The 23,789-nt window shown below is 40.1% G+C and overlaps 2 protein-coding genes across 5 annotated transcripts in view; both read left to right on the forward strand.

Annotated features, from left to right (window-relative positions):
- Positions 1 to 726: 726 nt before the first annotated feature.
- Positions 727 to 9,812, forward strand: yy1b (YY1 transcription factor b). 2 transcript variants are annotated; one of them, XM_088089455.1, is made up of 5 exons: positions 727 to 1,462; positions 3,275 to 3,437; positions 5,007 to 5,067; positions 5,504 to 5,662; positions 8,729 to 9,812. In XM_088089455.1, exons 1-5 carry the CDS (start codon positions 904 to 906, stop codon positions 8,909 to 8,911), a joined length of 1,125 nt encoding a protein of 374 aa, XP_087945581.1. In that variant the 5' UTR covers positions 727 to 903; the 3' UTR covers positions 8,912 to 9,812. The 2 variants fall into 2 exon arrangements, with proteins under 2 accessions (XP_087945581.1, XP_087945582.1); XM_088089456.1 differs by having other exon boundaries at positions 731 to 1,462; positions 3,287 to 3,437.
- Positions 9,813 to 12,526: 2,714 nt separating this feature from the next.
- Positions 12,527 to 23,789, forward strand: part of LOC148186800 (uncharacterized) — a 41,562-nt gene continuing 30,299 nt past the window's right edge. For all 3 annotated transcript variants that reach the window (XR_015779124.1, XR_015779125.1, XM_088089413.1), the window contains exon 1: positions 12,527 to 13,046. Coding sequence is in view for 1 of the 3 variants with exons in the window: in XM_088089413.1 (XP_087945539.1) it covers positions 12,994 to 13,046 (53 nt within the window). In the remaining 2 variants the exon portion in view is untranslated. The remainder of the gene's footprint in view (positions 13,047 to 23,789) is intronic.

The raw sequence follows: 23,789 nt of genomic DNA on the forward strand, positions 1-23,789 counted from the left end.
TGTGGCATAAAGGACAGTTCTGTCTGTTTTTGTAAAAAAAAAAAAAAAAAAGAGGAGGGCAATAATGTCGTCCAGATGGGAGCAGGTTTAATGTTTGCTTTGTCAGTAACTCTGTCTCTTTTAATAAGAACCTGGATCCTCATCAGTTTTGTTTTTGTGCTGTATCTTTCACAAGCATTTGGAACCTGAGAAAATTAGTTTTAGTTAGGATAAAAGGTAATGAAATGTCTGGAAAATAAAATAAATAAATTATTATTATTATTATTAATCATAATCATAATAAAATCATAATAAAATCATAATAATAATAATAATAATAATAATAATAATAATAATAATAAAATGACCAGAAAAGGACCCCCCACCCCCACCCCCAAAAAAAAAGGGAAAAACTGTCCAGTAAACTACAAATCTTATATATTCAAAATTATGTTACAGGGAGAAAAAAATAAAATAAATTAATGCATCTTTCTTTTATTTATTTCTTATTTTCGGGGAATTTAATTTCTTACTAATTTTTGGGTCCATTTCTTGCAAAGTGCCCTCTTCTGTTTTTTTTTGTTTTTTTTAATAATTCAACTTAAGCCTTCAAGCGGAAGGGTTAAATTTGCTTGACCCAAAAAAAGTTCATATGAGTGTTTTTGTGACAAATATAGAAATTTGGGCAAACCCCTTCCAGCAGCAGCTATCAAGTTATCGCCGATTTCCCCCAAATCTCGCGATATTTCCGTGAGCATAGTGGCTGCGAGATCTGCGGTGGGACGGAGTGAGGAGAGTTGTTATCGAGGAAGAGGAGCAGAGAGGAGGAAGGAGCAGAGCCGGGGGGTGTGTGAGTGTGTTTGTGAGGTCCAAACAGGAGCACAACACGGCGTGAATGAGACAGGCAAGCTGGCGGACTTCAACATGGCATCCGGAGATACTCTGTACATCCAGACAGACGGCTCGGAGATGCCGGCCGAGATCGTGGAGCTGCACGAGATAGAGGTGGAGACGATACCGGTGGAGACCATCGAGACCACGGTGGTCGGCGGGGACGACGACGACGACGACGACGGCCAGCCCATGATCGCGCTCCAGCCGTTGGTCACGGACGACCCCAGCTCCATCCACCACCACCACCACCACCACCACCAGGAGGTGATCCTGGTCCAGACGCGGGAGGAGGTGGTCGGTGGGGATGACTCGGACCTGCACACGGACGGCGGGAGCGGGTTCGAGGACCAGATCCTCATCCCGGTGCCGGCTCCCGGAGTGGAGGACGAGTACATCGAACAGACTCTGGTGACTGTGGCCGGGAAGAGCTCGGTGGGTCGCATGAAACGGGGAGGCGGCACCGGGGGCAAGAAAGCGGGCAAAAAGAGCTATTTAAGCGGAGCGGAGGCCGGCGGGAGGAAATGGGAACAGAAGCAGGTGCAAATAAAGACACTGGAGGGGGAGTTTTCTGTCACGATGTGGGCTTCGGGTAAGTAAACGTCGGCCCGGCCGCGGCTGTCAGCTCCGTTGTTAGCCGTTGCATGAGGCCTCGTCGCCTGGGCGTTGTCCTGCTGCACCAGACTAGTTCCTGGAGTCGCGCCGCCGCTAAAAGCGACAATTAGTGCCAGATTTCGATGCGAAACCTCTTTCTATCACATCGAAATGTTTTTGTTTTGAAGGGAGGCCATGTTTTAGGTGTTGCTGGGCGCCGCCATATTCCCCGAGACTAGTAAGTATGGCGGCGGCCCCGAAAAAATGGCGATAGTCGCGGCCAGGCAGAGATGGCGGCGGTGCTAGCGGGGAGACACACAGCTGTTGTTTTTGTTTTTTTTCATATCTGTAGGCCGCGAAACTGTGGCGCGCGTGCTGCTCAGCTTCAGCGTGTGTGTCCACGGAGGGTTAATTAAAGTGCGTGAAAGTTGAAAAATGCGTGAAATGGGGACTCGGTGGTGTTTTTGAAGGGTTAGCCGTTAGCAGCTAGCTCCGGTTGGTTCAGTTTGGCGTCTGCACCGAGCTAACGGGAGCCTCCGTGCAGAGTGACGGTGCTGCGTGCTGTGGACAAATAACCGGGCGATAACCCAGAAATAATACGACAGAGAGCTGGTGTTTCTAATTTTGCACGTTAAATTTTGCAGTCAGGTGACAAAAATACACTTGATATGTTCCCCGCGGACAGTTTGCGTGTTTATTTTGTTTCTGAGGGGACTCACGAGCAGCTATCAGCAGCTATTTTTAGTGCGCCCTGCTGGTTAAAGTAGGTTTCAGTAGTTTAGTTTCTTAATGTTACACACGCACTTCTGATTTAAACGAGGCCATTAAGGTTTCCTGGCTGCTTTATACGTGACACCTTTGGAAATTAAGAAAAAATGTAGCCCTGCTTAACTTTTTTTGTTTGTTGTTGTTTTTTAAAACTTTTTTTTTAATATGTCATCATGAGTCAGTCAGCCATTTATTAGAAATAGAAATACTTTATCAATCCCCTGAGGGAAACTGTTTTGTTACAGCAGCAAATATAAATATTCGTTAAAAAGGCCAAAATAATGAATGATATATATATACATACATAAAGGAAGGCACTTTACATAAAGTTAAATAGAATAAAATAACAATAATGATAATAATTATAATAAAGATATGTTATGATATAAGTAGACATATGATATAAGTCATGCTATTATTAACTTGTATTTATTTATTCAATTTTAATTGCTTTAGTTATTTCGTTTATTGGTTGTAGCCCGGCTTAACACATTTCTTTATATTTTTTTTACTCTATTTTATGTTCAGTTATGTCAGTTAGCAAGGTATCTTAAGCGTTCTTTTTTTATTTGATTATTTTACATTTTCAAAGTATAAATTAGAATCTAAAAGCCCATTAAATTATTAGTAATAGGTAATCAATAATACGTTAAAATAGGTAATTTTCTTTTTTTTTTGTTGTATTTTATTTTTTACAATAGGTGAGTAATATAACTGAACATTAATATTCTCACAAAAAAACAATTAACAGTGAAACAATTTGGCATATAAAGAACAACAAAGTGAAAGGATTAAATAGGATAATTTAAATAATTGGAAAAACTGAATTATATATGTATGACATGCACAGTGTGGTTAGAGTGATATATAATCCCTTTATTTTCTCTTAATTGAAAAGTCATTTTTTTATTAATGTGGTGCAAAAGTGAACATGCAACGATAACGTGACTCCTGGTGTAACTTCATGTTTCTGCCTCCCTCAGCCTTGTTGCAAGGGAAACACCAATGTGTTATCGGTTCAGTCTCTGTAATGTGCTCCTAGATGACAATAAAGACATTGACCATGAGTCAGTGGTGGAGGAGCAGATCGTCGGGGAAAACTCTCCTCCAGACTACTCCGAGTACATGACGGGGAAGAAGCTGCCACCTGGTGGTATCCCGGGGATCGACCTCTCAGACCCCAAACAGCTGGCCGAGTTTGCCAGGTGAGTGTGTGTGTGTGTGTGTGTGTGTGTGTGTCACGGTCTGTGCATCTCCTGTTCTTAAATGCAAACACACCTGTGTCCTGAGAAACTGTGATTAATATGCAAAAAAAAAAAAAAAAAGAAAAGTTGCACATTTATCCAGTGTTCTGTTGCTAGATTCTGTTAGATATATTTTGTTATTTACTTTTGTATTTATTGGAAAGATGCTGCTGTGTTTGTTTATTTTTTCCCCTCAAGATTTAAGATTTAAAGGATTTATTTGTCACCTGCTCAAACCTTATGTGCACTGCAAAAAGATGAGGGTGCAATAGATTATAATGACTAAAATAAGGGGGAAAAAAATGAAAATAACAGAATGAATAGTAGTAGAAATGAAAATCTGGAAAAGATAAGATTATAGAAAAAAAGATCAAAGATGAAAAAATTCAAGTATAACTTAAAAACAGCATTTTATTATACAGTCATATTTGCATGTTTTCTTATGTCTGTGTTAAGGTTTGAGCAAACTGTGTACAGTATTTATTGGGAAATGTGTGTTATGACCATGTGCTGAAGAGGAACAAAAGAAAAAAAAGATCCTTATTAGGTTTGTATTTTGTTATAGAAGTATCAATAACTAATCTCAAATAGTGTCTGTGGTACTGCTGTCCAAAAGTATCGTGTTTCAGGTGTTTGTTTGTCGTGTCTTTGGTTAAAACTAAAGTGACACTCAAAACGATTAAAAAAGTCCTCCCTGCAGTCAGTATACCGTATCTGTATGTGTTACATTAACGCACACACCGAGGACTGTTTCTCTGTATGTTGCACATTTTTTTATACTTTGTGCTGTCGGCCTGTACACATTTCTGCACAGCTATCACTTCTGAAAGCTGTACTTAGTTTTATATCAGATATATTGTTTATATGTTTAAATATTATTTTTTCAAAATTTTATTGTAACTTTTTATACCTCTTGCAACACGTTTTTATTTTTTTATTTATTTAAAAAAATATTTTTAACTTCTTCTCCTACTATGTTCATGCACCAACACACCAAAGCAAAATTTCTTGTAAAAAATGATCTACTTGGCAAAAAAATCTGACTCTGAAAACATTTCAGCCAGTTGAGTAGCTAAGAATTAGTTGCATTACTTATTATTCACTCAGTTTAGTGTCATTTAATGGTGTAGTGTTTAAAAGCAAACAGAATATTTGTCATAATTAGAGTATTTGCAGAATAATCAAGCAGTTATTTCAGCTCTGGTGGTCGTGTGTGTGCAGGTCAGCTCAGTGTGCGGCTGGATTATTTTTCGGTGAGGCCGGTGAGTGGGCGTCGTGATTGTTTACCATAATAACAATAATTACAGAATCGTTGCACTGTGTTCGTCTCCTGTCGGTAAACATGTGCTGCCTCAGGGCGAAATGTCAAGTGAGGATGTTTCTTCTGCAGCACGCCACCTTTTACCGACGCTGGTTGTTGATTAACTTAAAAAAAACCAGCCAGTCAGACTTGCCTGAAAAGGACGGTTTACATCGGTCTGTTTTTGTTTGTTTAAAACTCCGTGTCCCTTTTTTTTCTTTTCTGAACAGGATGAAACCCAGGAAAGTCAAAGAGGACGATGCTCCCCGGACGATAGCTTGCCCTCATAAAGTGAGTCAAATGTCCCTAAATGAACCTCTCCACTGCTGTGCTGAACACAGTTCTTAGTTGTTGAAGGGGTTAACGGTCGTACTTTGTTGCTTTCAGGATAATGAGCATTTCTGTAAAGGTTATTTAAAAGTGGAGAAAGCACTCGAGTGTATTGATTTTCATGTACTTACAAGAACAATCAGGCCTTCTGAACACGTTGTGTTTAGCTAACGTAAAGGGTTAATCGCTGTGTGTACGGGCATCGCAGCACGCAGCCGGTAACAATACGAACCAGGGAAGAACAGACGCAACTCTTCTTCTCCGGGTCTAAGCTGGGAACGCTTGACATTTCCACACAAGGAAACAAAAGCCCTTTTGGTGCGCCACTTCAGAGCTGTCGTTATCAGCTCGTCTGTGCTGTTCGTTAACCCCGCGCTGCACTTTATTTTGTCTTCAGGGCTGCACAAAGATGTTCAGGGATAACTCAGCCATGAGGAAGCATCTCCACACCCACGGACCCCGCGTGCACGTCTGCGCCGAGTGCGGCAAGGCGTTTGTGGAGAGCTCCAAACTCAAACGTCACCAACTCGTTCACACGGGGGAGAAACCCTTCCAGGTTGGCATCTGGACTGACTTCACAGTCCCCCACACACACACACACACGCACACACACACGCGCGCACACACACACACACACACACACACACACACACACTTTGCACTATTTTTACATTTTAAGCACATAAGCCCATCGCAGTTTAAAGCCAAATTCAGGCGAAGGAGGATAGGATCATAAGTCACCGCTCGCTCGTGGAGGTTCAGAATCACCCGCCAAGAAGCGAACGCAGTAAAACTTTATCTTTGGTGGATAAATCAAAGGTCATCGCACTGACTCGTGACATTTTGAGACTGTGCTCCAAAACTTCCTCTCCGTAATAACTGACACATTTTAATCAAATTCATACATTTAGGCAGCTGTTTCTGACATGTCTGTTTCAATCTTGTGTTTCTTTGCTACGTCTGTTAAGCTCTCTGCTTTTCTGCATAAGTTATTAGGTTTCCTGACAGATTTGTGTAAAACTTAAACGATATTTTCGAAAGGTCGATAAAACCCAGTTGCGAGATGACTGTGTTTCCGCTGAGTGATGTTATCCGACTTCTCTCCCACTAAAATTCCAAAAAGCACGGCGATGAATGTTCAAAACATCCGCAGGTTTATTCCTGTGGCAGCCACCGTTTTTTAGACGTCATTATTTCCAGTTGAAGGCGACATACGCGTGTTACGCGAGCGATAATCCAGCTCCTAACACGTGGGAGCGGCCACGTGTGAGGGATTCTGGGAGGTGCTGTCGATGCAGCAACAGCTCTTCATGAGCGAGCCACTTCCTACCAACGAGCACATGGCCGTAACATCATGTGACCTAAAAGAGCGAAACGTCTTTCCGTTGCAGTTCTGAGAAATGTGGCTTTTTCAAATCGCCAAAAATGCCACTTCATGCGAGCACATGGGAGTTTTTTCCAAAATTGATGCGTTTCCGTCTGGTGTATTTTATATCCACAATTTAAGGGTGAATGGAAACCCGTCTGATGATAACTTTTGCAAATCTGCCATTAGGATTCCCCTTTTTTAACTTCCTGATGCTGATTTCAGCAGCTGAACGTGTGTATCGGACGATATTATGTATCGATTTAATTCCACTGAAAGAAAAGACTCTTAATCTCACACGAAAATTCACAGATTTAGAGTCAGAAATAGAAAAATAAGCAAAAGAGTGATTTGAGTGAAATGAAGAATTGAATATTAAAAAATACAAATTAGACAAAATAAAAAGAATATTACAAAAAAATCCAAATACACCGTTTACTTGTACAGATATGTACATGACTGATAGTTGCACAAGATAACTGAAATACACACATGGTGTGTAGTATATTTACTGTAGAAATGTAGAGATAAGGCCGATAAACGTCGTTGCGCAGTAAGCGGTTAAGTATTGCGCAGGACAGAAGTGCACAGCATGTTACACACACACACACACACACACACACACACACACACACACACACACACACACACCAAAAACAGCTGTATACTGCTAACACGTATAGATGTGAAATGATTCGGTGCATTTACATGGAGAAAAACAGCCGCTTATGATCTGCAAGTATTCTGTTTCAGTGTTTCAGCATCAAAACTGCATATTTCGTTTTTCAGAAACCTGAACGTGCTAGTTGGGGCACTCTGAAACAAACCGGCATTTTGGCTTTATGCTCTCTGTGCAAATCGAAAAAGATGTTGAAATCCAAATCTTTCATACAATCACGAGTGTTCCTGTTTCCCACCAGTCTCGTGGACTTTTCTGCCGGGCGTGTATTTCTACCACAGTCCTGCTTTGTGTATCATGTCTCCATGACGACGCACAGAGCAGAGGGTAAACAGGCAGGAGGCCGTGTGTGTAAAACTGTAGTAAAAAGCCCGACCGAGATGCAAACACGGAATATGTTGTACACGTTTAAAGATTGGTCCTAAAACTGTAAGAACAGAGTAACCGGTAATCTGATTACTGGTAGCTGAGTGTTCACAGCGTTTGCTCCATAACCAGTCGTGTAATGTAACCAAGTATATTTACTCAAGTATTGCACTTAAGTACAAATGTGAGGTATTTGTACTTTACCTGAGTATTTTCTTTTCATGTCACTTTATACTTTAACTCCATTACATTACAAAAGGAAATATTGTACTTTTTACTCCTCCACATTTATCTGACAGCTTTAGTTACTTTACAAACTAAGATTTTTATATAAAAAGTACGAGAAGAGTTGATAGAATATAAATTAAATAAGTTTATAAAAGTACAGCTATAATGATAAGTTATTTGATTGACATAAAATACATTGCCAACTATCTGTTTTTTCTAGTTTTTGTTGGTGTGTTTTTGGGGAGAGTCTGTTTTTATTTTTATTTTTTTAATTTTGTTTAAATAAATTTTAGTTTGAGGGTGTTTTTCTATTGTTTTTTATTATTTTTATCTTATTATTTTTATTAGATTTTTTTTTCATTGGGTACTTTTACTTGTAATACATGAAACACTTTTATCCTGAATATACTTACTCATACTCAAGTAAAATTTTAATGCAGGACAGTGTAGTATTAGTACTTTTACTTAAGTAAAGGCAACGTTACTGGTTCGATTCCGGCCTCGAGACCTTTGTTGCCGGTCATTTCTCTCTCCCCATTTCTACTTTCCACGATCTAACAAAGGCAAAAATCTCCCCAAAAAACCTTTAAAAAAACCAAAACGAAATCCTGAATATTATCAGCACATCCTTCGTGTTAATATGAAAATGCTGTTTTTAAAATAACGCCTTATTTAGAGTTTCGGACCGGATGATGCTGTTTTTGTGACCCGTATCAAACTCAGAATAACAGTTTAATGTTAGTGTGAATCAAGGTCACAGGTCAGACCATTTCTCACTCCTTTGCCCTTTTGTCTTTTGGGAAGGTTTTGAAACACACTTCCCTCCAAACTCTTAAAACGCAGCGTCGCTCTCACTTCAGCTTCACGCACGCCGTTTCAGCACGTGAGCAAAGCTCGACAGTCCCGCCCTTGCTTAGCTGTGATTGGACAGTTGCATGCTCAGCGTGACGACTGACTCCGCTGCTCCCTCTCGTTTCTCTTAGTGCACCTTTGAAGGCTGCGGGAAAAGGTTTTCTCTGGACTTCAACCTGCGCACGCACGTGCGGATCCACACTGGAGACCGACCCTACGTCTGCCCCTTCGACGGCTGCAATAAGAAGTTTGCGCAGTCGACCAACTTAAAGTCTCACATTCTCACACACGCCAAAGCCAAAAATAACCAATGAGAGCCCTTCCTCCAGCCACACAGACGGAAAAAAAGAGCATCCCAGTGGCGCACCTGAAACCTCTTTTGAGGACGGAATGAAAAGCTTCAGACTTTTTGATTTATACGGAAACAATCCGACAGATTAAAAGACTTAAAAACACTGAAATTCACCTAGTTTTCCTGCGTCCCTTTTTTCTTCTGCTGTCATATTGGATGAGGAACACAGCGACTATTCCCCGAAGCCCCGGCCAACACGGTCCCTTTGTTTCTCCAGTGGCACTCGGCTGCCAGAAGATGGAACTCATGGACAAACATCAGAGACTTATTTTTACCAGAGCGAGCAGAGAAGCAGCAGTCTATTAGTATTTTTATTTTCTCACATAGCTCTTTATTTTCCCCAAGTGTGCATATTGTACACTTGTCTCAGGCTATGTTTAGCGATCATTTTGTTTTCCTCCTGCATTATGAGATCGTACCTACGATACAAGAAGGCCTCCAGCCCCGCGTGAACCGTTATCACATGTATGAGAAGTTTAAAAAAACAGCTGTATGTTTGCATTTCCATACCCTCTTTGGTTGTATTTTTCTCTAACCACAAAATAACCGTGTATACTTGTATTGTATGGCTGTATTGAAATTACGTAGACATAGATAGAGGTGTGATTTAAAGTGTTAACCAATTAAACTTTTAGTCATGAGTTGCTTTATATTTTCTATGAACTGTCTTTACACAGGTGAATGAGTAATATAAACGTACTCGGAGCGCGTCTCAGTTGAAGTATCCGGAGCGTAGCGTTGAATTGACTGCGAGACCATCACTTTCTTTGTTAGAATGTAATGTACAGACGTCAACCATTAACTTCCTTTGATATTTACACCCATGTATCTCAACTGCCCACAATAAAAACGGCTCATTCCAACCCTGTCGAAATACACACCACATTTTATTACGTGTGTCTTTCTGATTGTATTTATCTGTTTTAGACAAATTCCCTCTGATATACAGATCATGTTAGTGCTGATTAACCCTTTGAAACCTGGATTGACATCAGACGCCTTTCAAAAGTATTTTAACCTTTGAACCCTGCGCAAACTGGTTCAAATTCTTCCGAAAACGGGCTGAAAAGGCAATGAGCAACTTGTGAATAAAAAGATTTAGAACATCATTTTTTTTAAAAGGCCAACGAAAAAAGTCCAGTAAACTGTATTTATTATTATCATAATTATATTTATCATAATTATATTATTATCATAATTATATTTATCATTAAGCTACAGAATTATTGCTTTTCAGGCACCTTTTTCCAGGTCATTTCTTTCTTTTCTTTTTAACTTCCTGATTTTTGTGTGTGTGTGTGTGTGTGTGTGTGTGTGTGTGTGTGCTAATTTTCAGATAATTTCTTGTAAATATTTGAGTCATTTCTTCTTACTGCCCTCATTGCCTTCGTCCCATATTTTTAGAAGAAATCCAGCAAATTTCTCATGTTTCAAAGGGTCAAAGCTGCAACGGTTAATGGATTGAAAGACAATGAATCACCCACTGTTTTTATAATTAATCGTTTCAGTCATTTCTAAAGAAAAAGTGTCAAACATTTGCAGGTTCCAGCTTCTTAAATCTGAGAATTTGCTGCTTTTATCTGTAATTTATTATAAAGGTGAAGGGATTTGGGGGATTTGCTTGACAAAAGAGTAATTTGTAGATGTTACTTTGGGATCTGGGAAATTTTGAAGAATATTTTTTCACTTTTTTTTGACATTTTATACAGTAAATGTTTGATTAATTTGATTAATTATGAAAATAACTGGCAGATTAATCTATAATGAAAGCTATCATTAGTTTCAGCTTTACTGATATTTGTTTTTCATTATCAATTTTACACCATCTAAAATGAACACATGAATATGTTTTTTGGCAAATTTTGCCCCATTTAATCCAAAATTAAATATTATTTAGAGCTGAAAAGATAAACTCATCAATCAGTCGACTAAGACAGTTCATCAGTGAATGTTTTGATATTATAATAATTTATTAAGCATGAAAGGCAAATATTCTTCACACAAGCTGCTTTTCTTTGTCACATATGATAACTGAACTTAATTTGGTTTTGTTCTGATTGCAAAATAAAAAACATAAATACAAATATATGACTACAAATACATAAAGATGTTCTATGAGCTTTGGGGAAATTATAATAGGTGTTTTCTCACAACGTACAGAAAACCATTTATTAATCACGGAAACATTAGGATTAATCAATAACAAAAGCTATCATTACTGGCAGCCCTAAAATTGTTACTGACAGCTGTTTTCCAAAGCACACTGAAGCGTTTTGAATGTTATTTTTATACATGAGGAAGCCTCTCAAAAGATTTCATAGCAGTCACGTATAAAGATCAAAACCTGTCAAACAGGAACTTTTGAATGCAGAAAGTTATCAGATCTATTTCACAACATCCTTATTGTTTATATTGTTTGGATTCCCACACCACCGTGAAAGCAGCGCCCTCGGCCCGCAGGCACACACGGTTCATGAAAATGTCATCAATGGTGGAAACTTACTGAATACATCAAATTAAGTACCGTGCATAAATATAGTTATACATTTTCATGCTATATTTTCACTACATTTCTGATTTTAAACAATATTTGAGAGCTAATATTACCACTTAATTTGCAGATGAATATTTTAAATAAAATGTAAAAAAAACTCGTGGTCCATTTATAAAATGTGCTCCATTGTTACAGATTGAAATGCTCAGCATATAAATTAGGTCAAATCAGCTCCACCTGAAGCAAGCCAGCTATAATATTTAACTACTGACAAAATGGATGATCGATATTTTTAATTGAGTGTGAATATAAGTCAATGGTAAAAGTTGACTAGTTTTAATTAAGTTCCATATGGCTTTATTTGAATTACTGCTGGACAGAATTACATTATGTATATTTTGGCCTTGAATTCTAATGTCAAAATTGAAATATTTACATCTGTAACTGAGTTTGAAGAGAAGTCAATGGTAAAAGTTGAGCTGTAATACGAAATCAGATATCTTTTATTAGAATTACTTGTCAAAATAACACCATAGATATGCCAAGTTGGAATTTAAACATGTCCAAATTTGATTACGGATAATTGTAATTCGGTTTAAATATAAGTCAACGGTAAAAGTTGACTAGTTATTAAGTTATAGATATCTTTAATTAGAATTGCTACCAGTCAAAATGAAATTATGGCTTTGCTGACATGGAATTATAACACAGACAAATGTTATTATAGATATTTTTAATTGAGTTTGAATAGAGGTCAATGGTAAAAAGTTTTAATGAAGTCAGAAATATTTTTAATTAGAAATGCAACCAGTCAAAATTACTTGATGGATATTTTGGCTTGGAATTTTAACATGTCAGAACTGTATTATAGATATCTGTAACTGAGTCTGAATAGAAGTCAATGGTAAAAGTACAGCTTGAATTAAGTTACAGGTATGATTATTTTGAACTGCAAAATTCATAATAATGATAAACCATAATAAAACGTCCAAATTAAAATATGGACGTGTTAACTTGCGTCCATTTAAATTATAGATGTCTATATTTGAGTTTAAATACAAGTCAATGGTAAAAGTTGCGTTGTTATAAAGTTACAGATATCTTTAATTAGAATTGCTACTAGTCAGAATTATTCATAAGTATTTTGGCTTGAGAATCTTACTTGTCAACAAGCAATTGTTGTCGTCTACAATTTTTTTACTGCTACCGATTAAATGCTTCTCAAAATGTATATTTTTAGAGAAATAAAATTAAAAAAAGTTACCCTCGTCTTTCAGGATAATAGAGTTTCTAAAAGCTGCTTCAGCTCCGTGGAATTTCCTTCCTTCCTCCTCCGGTCTCCACTTGCAGTTTTTTGAGTTTACACATAAGTCCATTCCTTTTTCTGCTCAGCCAGCAGGATTAACGCAACTGTCTACCTCAGCGTCCTGCCAAGATCCTGCTCTCCAGCCTGATCCTGGTCATCCGGCTCCAGGCGGCTCCAGACCGGCTCTCACTGCCCCCCTCTGGCACCAAACTGTAGTGACTTCACCCAGGTGACAGTGCTATCCATGGTGCTGATCCCCAGGCGGCAGATACAACAACACCATCGCGCCTCTGTGAGGTAAAGTTTGAAGAGTTCTCCCCTGAGTATTTTCTTTTGAAAACTGTCCTCGCTGTCTGTCACATGGAACGATCCAAGAGGAAGAGAAAAACAAAAGGGAGCTCTGTTTCTTTGTGTTTCTGGTGAGGAAATAAATTGATTCAGCTCCGGTGCATTCTTGATGTCTTATTGGCTTTTTTAGACTCCAAACAGCTCAGACGGGCTGCTTGAAATTCAGAACCAGGCGTTCTTTCCCTCCTACCTGAGACCAACTCTGTGTATATGTGAGAGTATGTAAAGGCTGATTCAGGCATGATTTCACTTGGGGGTCTCTGTCTTTTTTTTTCTAAGGGGGCATTTATCCACAGGATTGGTTGTTTTGATTGACAAAGGCAGGGGAGAGTAAATGTGCTACTTGTTATGCAGCTGAAGTCTGTCAAGCCTCCAACACCTGCTCTCTTTCAGATGCTTATTTCATTATGGCTTCTCTCTCGCAGGAGTCAAAGCACTTGTATTTTTTTTCCCCTTCCTATTTTTAATTCTCTGCTGCATGTTTACCTGGATATTATTCCCTTCCTCTCTCTGTTTCGGCCGAATCTGAGCTTATTTGCAGCCGAGTGTGATCTCACCTACAATCTCAATGCGTGGATTTTCTTTCATTAGTTTGTCTCTCTTTCTCTCTCTGTGTTGCACTGGCAGCGAGCAAACAAAGGTTTATCACACCGAAGCGTAGCAGGCAGCCTCGGCAGCGAGATGCCCACAGTTCTTACAGCTGCACTAAACCCCTTCATCTGTGAGAGGAGAGTAAATCAGGAAATCCTGACAGATCAGCTCTCCGTGTTTTATTATTCATTTTTCTTAATAACACTTCTGCAGGGATCTTTTTTTCTCGCTTGTGCTTTACTTGTCAAGAGCTGAATTTCATCGTCAAGATCAGGAGCGTAGCTCCAAATTCTTGGCTCTGTGCATAAGCGTTCTCTTTGCAACTCGTAAAACTCTACATCCATGTCTCTCACTCAGCTTTTGAATTTATATTTGTATATTGGAACCCAAATTTCCCTGTCTTCAGGAAGGACATGACTATATGTTGGTGGGATCAAGGCCACACTGCCTGCATGAGCAGCGTGTTTGGATCACAGAACCTGTTTATTTATTTGTTTAGTTAGTTTTGGGTTTTTTATGTTAACAGGTAAGAGCAGCCACAGTGCCTGCGTGAGCTGCTGCTCAGCTGCGGCACATCTACAGAGTCAGTCTTGCCAATTTTTTTTCTGACACATATGGTTTTTAGCAAAACTGGAAAGTGAAAAATGGTCTTCTGATACTTAATATCGACATTATCCCATCTTTAATTACAGTTTCAATGTTTTTATCTGTCACAAACATGAAGTATTACAAGTAAATCCATTTTATTCAACCTTTTTTTTTCGGTTTCAACTCTGTCGACAGAATCCCTTCAGTTGTTGTGTTTGTTGTCAATACAGTAGCTTCCACGGTTTCATAAATCATAAATCGAAAATTCATAAATCGGCTTTTAATTTTGGAAATACAGTAGTTACAGCAGCAGGCAGCTCTGCAGCAACAGCGCAGTCATGAACACACAAGCGTGCAAGCTGCAGCAGCTCGGCAAGTTTGCTGTCACGCACTGCTCATGCATGCAGTGTGGCCCTTGGTGCAAGGGATGAGAGGGGCCTCAAAGAGCTTCCACTATTTTATTTTATTTTTTAGCAAAGTTTAGTGTTTAAACTGATTTATTCATGCAAATTAAATTTAGGTATGGCACTGATTCATTGGAAATACAAAGAAACGCAAACAAAGTTTTCATTTCGTGCTTTTCGAGGGCCCCTCCTTTTATTGGTGCACACTTTTCTCCCCACGCCCATGATCAATATTTAAATAAACTACTGAGGCAAACAACCACCAGTTTAAACATTAATTTGTATATATACATTTAATGTATCCTGTTTAATCGTAAACTTTAATCTGCTTACAGAATTGTACAAAAGGACTAAAGTGTACCTTCTTCTACATCTTTGGCTGCATACAGTAAAATCCTGTCAGTGACTATTATACTTAACCCCTCCATTTCTCCGTCACAGCCAATTTGATGCAAAGGCATGCAGAACAGTATAACTCAACTCCATCCAATCTGCAGGTCTGTAACTTAAATCTGTTCTCGACACGTTCAAATCTCTTGAAGTGCCTTTTTTTGCGGTGGGCAGAGCGAGAGATGCTATTTCCATGCAGAAAATATGTTGCCAAGGTAACAGAGGAGAGAGTGAGAGTGTGTGTGTGTGTGTGTGTGTGTGTGTGTGAGTGAGAGAGGCTGAGATACCCCCTGAATACCAGGACTGCCGCTGCAGACGTAGAGCACAACGCTCCACCCTGTCAGCATCGCTACAGCAGATTTTCAGCCCGTGTAAAACACTCGTTACACATCTGAGGGCTGACTTTGAATCCCTTAAATGTCAAGGCACTTTGGTTTTTTATTCCCGTCTTTATTTGCCCAAGTGTCACACCAGAGAACAGTACAGGTTGTAATTCATCTCTCTGCATCTCACCTTCTTTTTCACCTCTGGTCCTCTTATCAGCTCTCTTTCTCTCTCTCTGTCTCTTCCTATATATAGACAGCCTTCCTCTCACTCCTCTGCCTCTCTGTCTGTGTACACCTGTCTCCTCCCTCTCACTCTCTCTGTCTATCAAACTCACATTTCCTTCATTAGCACGGCCGTAATTAACTGCACTGTTGTCAATGTAGGTGGTGCATGGTTTATAATTTTTGTATAATAATTCAAAATGTAAAAATAGACAACAAATGGGTTGCACATTATAATACTACATACAATATACACCATACAAATCGCCACTTAATCATTAATGTATTAATTGTTTCGGTCTACAGTATATCGTGCAAAAATACTGATGCTGTTTCCATCTTCTGTAATGTGAGGATTTGCTTATTTTCTGTTTTTTCAATTTCACCTAATACATTAACTCATTAACTGATTTCTGTGTTGGAAAGTAATTCCATTTTAAGCTACTTTGTAATTCTATTCAATTTAATTTCTGAGGAAAATATTTTTACTCCACTAGATTACCTGACAACTAAAAATCAGCTGGGATTTTACAACATATGGTGAGCTCAGAAAATATATTATATGTTATTAAATATTAAACCAGAAGTTATCAACCTTATAGCCCCTGACCCTTTAGCAGTGCCTAGTTTGGGATCTTGAATCTGAATAACCATTTGAGGCCCAAAGATAGGCCTACTAATTTATCTAATTTTTCAATTTCAATTAAAAAAAAAAAGGAAAACATTAGAGAAATGTCTTTAAAAAAGTCTGTACCTGAACTTAGTAAATGCAAAGTAAATGCTTGTTCATGCATTTGTCATTTACAGTATAATTGTATCATATATATATATTTCTCTTCTTACCTGTAATGCTATTAGTCAGATTGTTTTGGTGTGAGTTACCAAGTGTTGGAGATATCGGCCGTTTGCACGCCTCCCTCAGTGCACTGATATGGTTTGAGGGTGTAGCTCAGCAGAAAGAAAATAGTTCCTACATGAACGAGGTCTGGGTCATGATTTCTGAAAAGAAACATTGCTGTGGTTTGTTTTGGCACCACAAGCCGAATACCATCTAGTTCCATTATATTAGAGAGCAGGCAGGTCTCTCTACAGTTCATATTTCCAACACTTGGTCACTCACAACAAAAATATCTAAATTGATAAATAGCATTACAGTTAAAAGGGAAAAAATGGATGTTTGATTTGGGGGTGAACTGTCCCTTTAACTAGCTGCCCCCAGGTGTTTGTACACTGTGGTATAAGGGGCGTTGTTCGGCTACGCGTACGATGACGCAACGTCACGTAAGGTCACAAGCTGACGTATCTGTCATGTTTGGGGCTTAGCGAGCGATTTTCCCCCATATGTGCGCTGCTCGATCCACTTTTTCGCTGCCAGGCCGGCACGGAGGTATCAAAGGTAACAATAAAACAACAGTCTCTGCTTTTAAATGTTTTAATTTTGTCGCAATTTGTTTGCTAACTAGCTTGTTTGTTATGCTAACTTTACCCACCTCGGACGCGGACTGATATGGAATGTTTGAGAGGAATTAGTCATCAAACGTTAAACAGCCAATCAAATTGCGTGATTTGAGCCGTCCGTCTTATAGGTGATATCTTATTAGCTCCCCTCAGGTGTTGGTACATTGTGTACGTATCAAAAGGGACGTTGTTCGGCGCAGCGTACGGCGACGCGACGTAACGTAAGCTCACGAGCAGACGTATCTCTGTTGTGTTTTGGGCTCAGCAGGTGATTTTTCCCCGGATATGTGCGCTGCCCGGTCCACTCCTTCGCAAAGGTAAAACTAAAACAGCAGTCTCTGCTTTTAAATGTTTTATTTTTTTAGCAGTTTATTCGCTAGCTAGCTTGCTTGTTGTGCTAACCCCTCAGCCGACGCGCAGTGATAATGAATGTTTGAGTGTAATCAGTCGTGGAAAGTTAAACAGCCATTCGCATTACGCGATTTAAACCGTCTGTTTTTTGAATAATATCTACTTTAACTCCACAGTTACTGTGAGCGCAGTTACTATTTTTGCTGCTTTGTGTACCTTTATATAAGCATCCCTGACAATCACCCTGCAGAAACAATAACAGCTTGACCAGTTTAAGATGGTTAAACTGGTTGACCAGGCTGTTAAAACACCTTATGATGTGTTTTGGGCCTAATTTTTGATGGTTCATCTGGTCATGTGAGCTTTCGGGGTGGGGGTGGGGGTCATGAAAAGCAAATGGCATGAATCAGTTAAGTTTTCTGTCATGGGATATGCATAAAGATAAATGTGTGTGGCTTGATAGACCAGTAAAATATATATTAGTATTCCTGACCATTTCTGGTGCTCAGATGAACAAAAGTTAGAATTTTGCTTTATTTAAGTTGGCCAATTTTGTCATAAAAGCCTGGAAAAGAAGGCAAGATAGATTTTTCAATTTGTTCCTATTTGGATGTTTTTTTTCACTGCTGCTCAGTAAATTTCTAAATGAGTGATTCATGAACTCTGTCGCACTCAATGATGATTTGATTATGTAGGATGCTATTATCGGTTTGCTCCATTTACCATTACCATTCTGGTCTAGTGTTTGAGTATATGTGATCTATATCTATATACTGTATGTACATATACCTCTGTCTATCTATCTATCTATCTATCTATCTATATTCATATGTTGGGCATAATTGTTTGCATGACACAATAACGAGAAAAAAAAAATCATGCATTCAGTATAATTTTGAATGCAAGACTTGTACGTGTAATCAAGTACTTTGACATTGTTGTATTCATACTTTTACTTCACTAAGTGCTTTGTGTTCTTCCTCCGCCATTAGGTTAATCACCAAGGAAAACAATGATTAGCTGCAGCCCTACAACACAGAATATTTTAACGAGAGTGCTTTGAAGTCTGAGAGCGTGTCGAGTTCTTGGTCGCTGAGTTTTATTTTGGTAAAGAGCTTGCGTCTTCTGTCTCTGCACAGGCTGCAGTGTTGTATTCAGTGCTGCCCAGTCTCTGCCTCTTGTTTTTGGCAGACTGACTGTCTCTCTTCTCTGGGTGCCGGGTTGTTTGTCTGTGTCCACCTGCCTCTGTGGCCAGGTTGTGATTACTGGCTTTGTTTTGGGTATTGTCTGTCAGTGCTGAATAACTGTGTTGTGTTTTTGGAGTAGATGTCCAAACGGATGATGTACAGTTTGGTCCAGATTGTGACGAGATTTACGAGGGGTGGGAATCACCAAAGGCTCTGCAATACGATGTTATCACAATAAATAAGTCAGATACAATATTATTGGTATTTTAAATGTGTTGCACTACACTGAGTTTGGTGATAACATATATTGTGATACAATATATTGCAATCTATCATTGTTTTTCAACTGTAAATTATATCACTAACAGAAGTTTTCAGTCTGTTAGTCTCTCTAGCAATTTTAATGCAGCAAAATGTATCTGTTTCTGTATCTGAGGAGCTGCTTGTAAGTAAAAGAAAACTTTAACACCTAGAACACGTTGCATGGCGTGTTCAGAAGTCAGTGCAGCAGCACTGCCGGCACGAGCAGAGCGGCTCAGGTGCATCTCAGTTGCCTGTCAGGCGCAGCACATCTAAAGAAAGGATGGCTCGCCGATTTTTTGCATGTACTGTGTGTGGTTGTCAGCAGAACTGCACGGTGAAAATAGCGTTTTTATAATTATATCGACTCTGTGCCTCCTTCTATTACAGTTTCAATGTCTTCATCTGTCACAGAGATAATGAAATACAAATCTGTTCTACTCAAACTTTCCTGCTTTCGTTTCAAAATAAAAGTACTCTGACAACATCTGCCAACAGAATCCCTTCAGTTGTTAACACAAGGCATTTTATTGTGAAACATTTGTAGGGCTGTGTTGTTGACGATGCTGGAGATTGCAAGACATCATAAATGGAAATACAGTACTCAAAGCAGCAGGCAGCCCTGCAGAAGCGTTACGTCCAAGATGCTGCCAGTGTGAACATGGCGAGCATGAAACACGCTGTAGTGTGGCGATGTCGCCGTCATGTGCTGCTTAAGCATGTTGTTTGTTCGAGCCATTAGACCCAGCAGTGAAGGGTTAAGTTTCACTTTCAATGTAGCTGATGTTGTGTTGCTCCATCTCTGCCCCAAAAGTGCTATAGATAACCGAACGGTATATATATTCCAATAACACTCGTAATTAACAGTCCAGCTCCAAAAATATATATATGGCGTTGGATTAGTTTTGGTGGCCTGCCACAAATAAATAAATGTGAGGGAAAACCTGTACCATGCTGTAGTCCTTTTTCCCCACCCCTACGTTTCACTGTCTCTCTCTCTGTAGTCTCTCTCTCTTCCCTCGTCTTCCCATCAGCCACCAGCTGTCAATCACAAACCGACCTTTATTTGATTAATGCCTCATTTCAGGACCCTCGTCACATCCCCACTCTGCCTCACCCGGTCAGTAAAGGTGAGCTCTCTTCAAAGGAGTGTAGCTGCTGCATCTACATTTCAAATCACTGACTGAGGCTGTGCGGCGATGTGATCGGCCTGCAGGTTTCACGCCCCAAACATGGTCACAGTCTGATCAAAAGACCTTTAAAGCCCTATTTATGAAGAGGTACCTGACATTTTCAATTTTACTCGCAGTGGCAGTGTCCCCTCAGCTGCAGCGGAGGACAACTGATCAAACCATAGCTGTGGGGACTCGCTGTCGTTATTTTTTACCCGTATCACCATGTATTTTAGCGTGTGCGCTTTATACGCCCAATTAGCATGAAATTCAAGTTAAATGTGACACCATGGCTTGATATCTCAACTTAACAAGCACACTTAGATGAGATCACTGTGAGCAATAAATAAGATTAGTGCGCTGAAACACAGTCAACTCATAATCCGAGTGTGAGCTGGTTATGAAAGCCCCAAAGCCACGCAGATTTTTGTGGATGTAGAAATGATTCAGTGAGCGAAATGCAGGCATGCATGCAGTAACATGTATCAGTTTGGAGGCACTTGGTTCTTCTGCAAAATAATGTGGCCCCCCGACCCTCCCAACAGCCTCCCATCCTCCATTACCAGAGGCCCAAAGCGATAACAAGATTAGCATAAGCACTTTTAGTAAGACTGTGTGAATGGGAGCCTTAAAGAGGCTTAAACTGCCCCCCTTCAACAACAGCAGATAGATAGTTGGGAGCTGACTGGCACATCTGCCTGCACTGTTGTCTTAGTGATCTCCGACACCAGAGAATCAATGCGAGATCCATCATTGGGGACGCTCAGTGAAGAGACAAGAGAGCACTTCTATAAGCGATAGCAGCTATCAGGCAAATGGGCAGAAAATGGTTCCTAATGGTGCCTGGTATGTCTGGTGTAAACTGCAGCCAGTCTCTTTGTCGTCCATCACCCTGGAGCATATGTAACTGAAGGAAGGGAGGCGGGAGAGGAAGAGGAGGAAGCATCTGTTCGTTCAGCATGGGAACCCCTCAGGGGGGCGGCACGATAATCCGGGTTCACGTCAAACTGAATCTGGCGTCTGTACTGCGGGATGATGCTGTGTCACTTAGTTAGTCTGCGTGTCAAACAGTGGAAGTCACTCAGTCTGCACCACCCTCGGTGTGTGACCTTCCCTCGGCCGATTTTTCTAATGGGATTTGGAAAGAGCTCACTCAATTTCTGTCTCGGCTTTGTCAAAATCCTGTTGGTAATTGAGGCACAGTTGACTCGAAAGAGATCATAAAAAATGAATGACTTCTCTAAAACCGTCGAATCTGCAGGTAAACGCTGGACAAAAGGGGGGCCAAATCGGCACGGACATCATAACAGGACACCTGGCAGCATTAGTTATCTGCTTTATCGGAGTTTGACTAGACAGTAACAGTTGTGCTGAGTAAACAAGGAAGTCTTTAGTTTAGATTTGACCATTTCAATTATCTCCCCCCTTGCCCAGACTGCTGTTTTCCCAGAAACAGTAATCACATTCACTATTAATGAGCCATGATGTTCATCCTGGACCCATTTACTCCTCTCAATAATGCATACTCTTTGGAATTGCCTGTGCATATTTTTCACTGTGCCACCTCCCCCCCTCAGAGGGCTATCACTGGTGTTTTGGTGTATGTGGCCCCAGGCTCTATCTACACATCCTCCCAGGGATAATGCCCACCAGGGGAACAATGTCTCATGTGTGAGTCTGACTAAGACCGCCTGCCGCGTGGAGATAATGAAACACTGAGCTGCAGCAAAAGGTGCTAACACACTTGTTGAAGGACCTCTTCGATTAAGCTCACCCCTCTCTTAACTGTGATTTTAATAGACTCCACAGTTTGTTTGAAATAGGCCCAACGATCTCTTTAAATAAGACAATTGACCACAAATTGGACACATCAGAGCCCCGATGTGATTTTCCCCACATCATGATTGTCATTAACAGCAGGCCATGGGAGGCAGTGTGGTTTAAGTGCTCCGTAAAGACACTCGTCCTGTCAGAACCGAGCGAAACTCACACAAAAGGATGAAAAAGCCCATTAGCAGTGACAGCATAAAATGGATTTAATCAGCGGAACTATTGAGAAGAAGGGGGACGAGTTAATCAAGATGCTCCCGACGATCACTCTGACCTCAGAGGCATTTGAGCGGCATATCAAATCAGCAGTGATGGAAGAAGTATTCAGATCTTTTACTGAAGTAAAAGTACTAACACCACCCTGTGAATATACTCAGTTGCAAGTAAAAGACCTGCAATAAAAATGGTTAAAGCTACAGTGGGTATAATCAGGAAAATGTATTCAAAGTATGAAAAGTAAAAGTACCCAAAGCAGAAAAAAAGACAATCCCTAAAACTCAAATTTATTGAAAAAAAAAGAAAAGAAAAATTACCTTAAAACCCCGAATTTAAAAAGAAGAAAAAACATCTAAAAAAAAAAACTAAATTATTTAAAGAAAAGAAAAAGAACGCCCCAAACTTCAAATTTAAAAAATGAAAAAAATTAAAAAATGAAAATAATATTTCCCCAAAACTAAAAATGTTTTATATATAAAAATATAAAAACTTAAATGTTAAAATAGTTGGCAATTAATTTTTGTGACTCGACCGATAGATTAATCTTCTAATTGCTTCTAATGTACTTGTATTAACTGTTTGCCAGTGTTGCATATAGCAAATATCATATTTTATGAACCCTCGATATGTTTTTTGTTTGTTTGTAAAGTGACTTAAGCTGTAAGATAACAGTAGTGAAGTAAAAAGTACAATATATCCTTCTTAAATGTAGTGGAGTAAAAGTATAAAGTAACATGAAATGAAAATTTTCAAGTGGAGTACCTTGAATTCATACTTAAGTACAGTACTGTAGTAAATGTAGTTAGTTACAGTCCACCAGTGCAAATCAGGTCAGACTGATGAGGGACCGGTTTGGTCTGTTTGTCGAAGGCAGGTCAGACTCAGAGAGATTGGCAGGTTCAGCTCTCAAGTGGGCCAGTGAGTGGGCTGGGTGGGTTGTTCAGGAGCATGGCAGTGAGGAGTGAGTCAGCATGATGCAAGACAGTAGACCGGAGAGGAGGAGGAGGAGAAGGAGGATGAGGGGGAGGAGGAGGGGGGTGTCAGATGGTGGTGGAGGACTAGACAAAGGCCAGGAAACACATTATAGGGCTTTGGAAAGCGGGTCAGACTCGTTCAGCGTTGTGAAGGGGAGCGTGTGGTTCGGATCTGGCCACAGGGCTCACTCCGCTCTGCTCGTTGCGAGACCTCCAGCCGAGGTCCATCGCACGCACTCACCCCACCGCTGCCCCCCTCCCTCGCTCTCGCCCCCTTTGTGAAGGTGCACTGAATACCGAAGAGCCAGAGGCTGCACGGCTGGCTTACAAAGGATGCTCTTTTCTCCATCTCCTGCACTCCTCGTTGTGTTTCGCTCTACATTCTCTCTCGCTCCCCGTGCCCTCTCCTCTCTCTTCTCTCTCCCTGCGTCTCTGAGCTGTCTCGCTTTCTTCTCTGCACCTCTTGCTCCCGCTCCGTTTCTTCATCCTCACCCCTGCCTCTCTGCCTCCCACCCTCGTCGCCGTATTTGTTTCACAAAACCTTCCATCTACTCCTCTCTGCTTCGCCTCCTCTCCTCCCCTTGCTCTCCGTCTCTCCCTCCCCAGAAATGCATCTATTATTAACACACACCTCTGGCTCTCGCCAAAGACTGAACCAAGGTTCAGGCCAAGCGCCTCGGCAT

Source organism: Plectropomus leopardus, chromosome 16 (genome assembly GCF_026936395.1).
Source record: "Plectropomus leopardus strain MGB_pleo_1.0 chromosome 16, ASM2693639v1, whole genome shotgun sequence".
NCBI lineage: Eukaryota > Metazoa > Chordata > Actinopteri > Perciformes > Serranidae > Plectropomus > Plectropomus leopardus.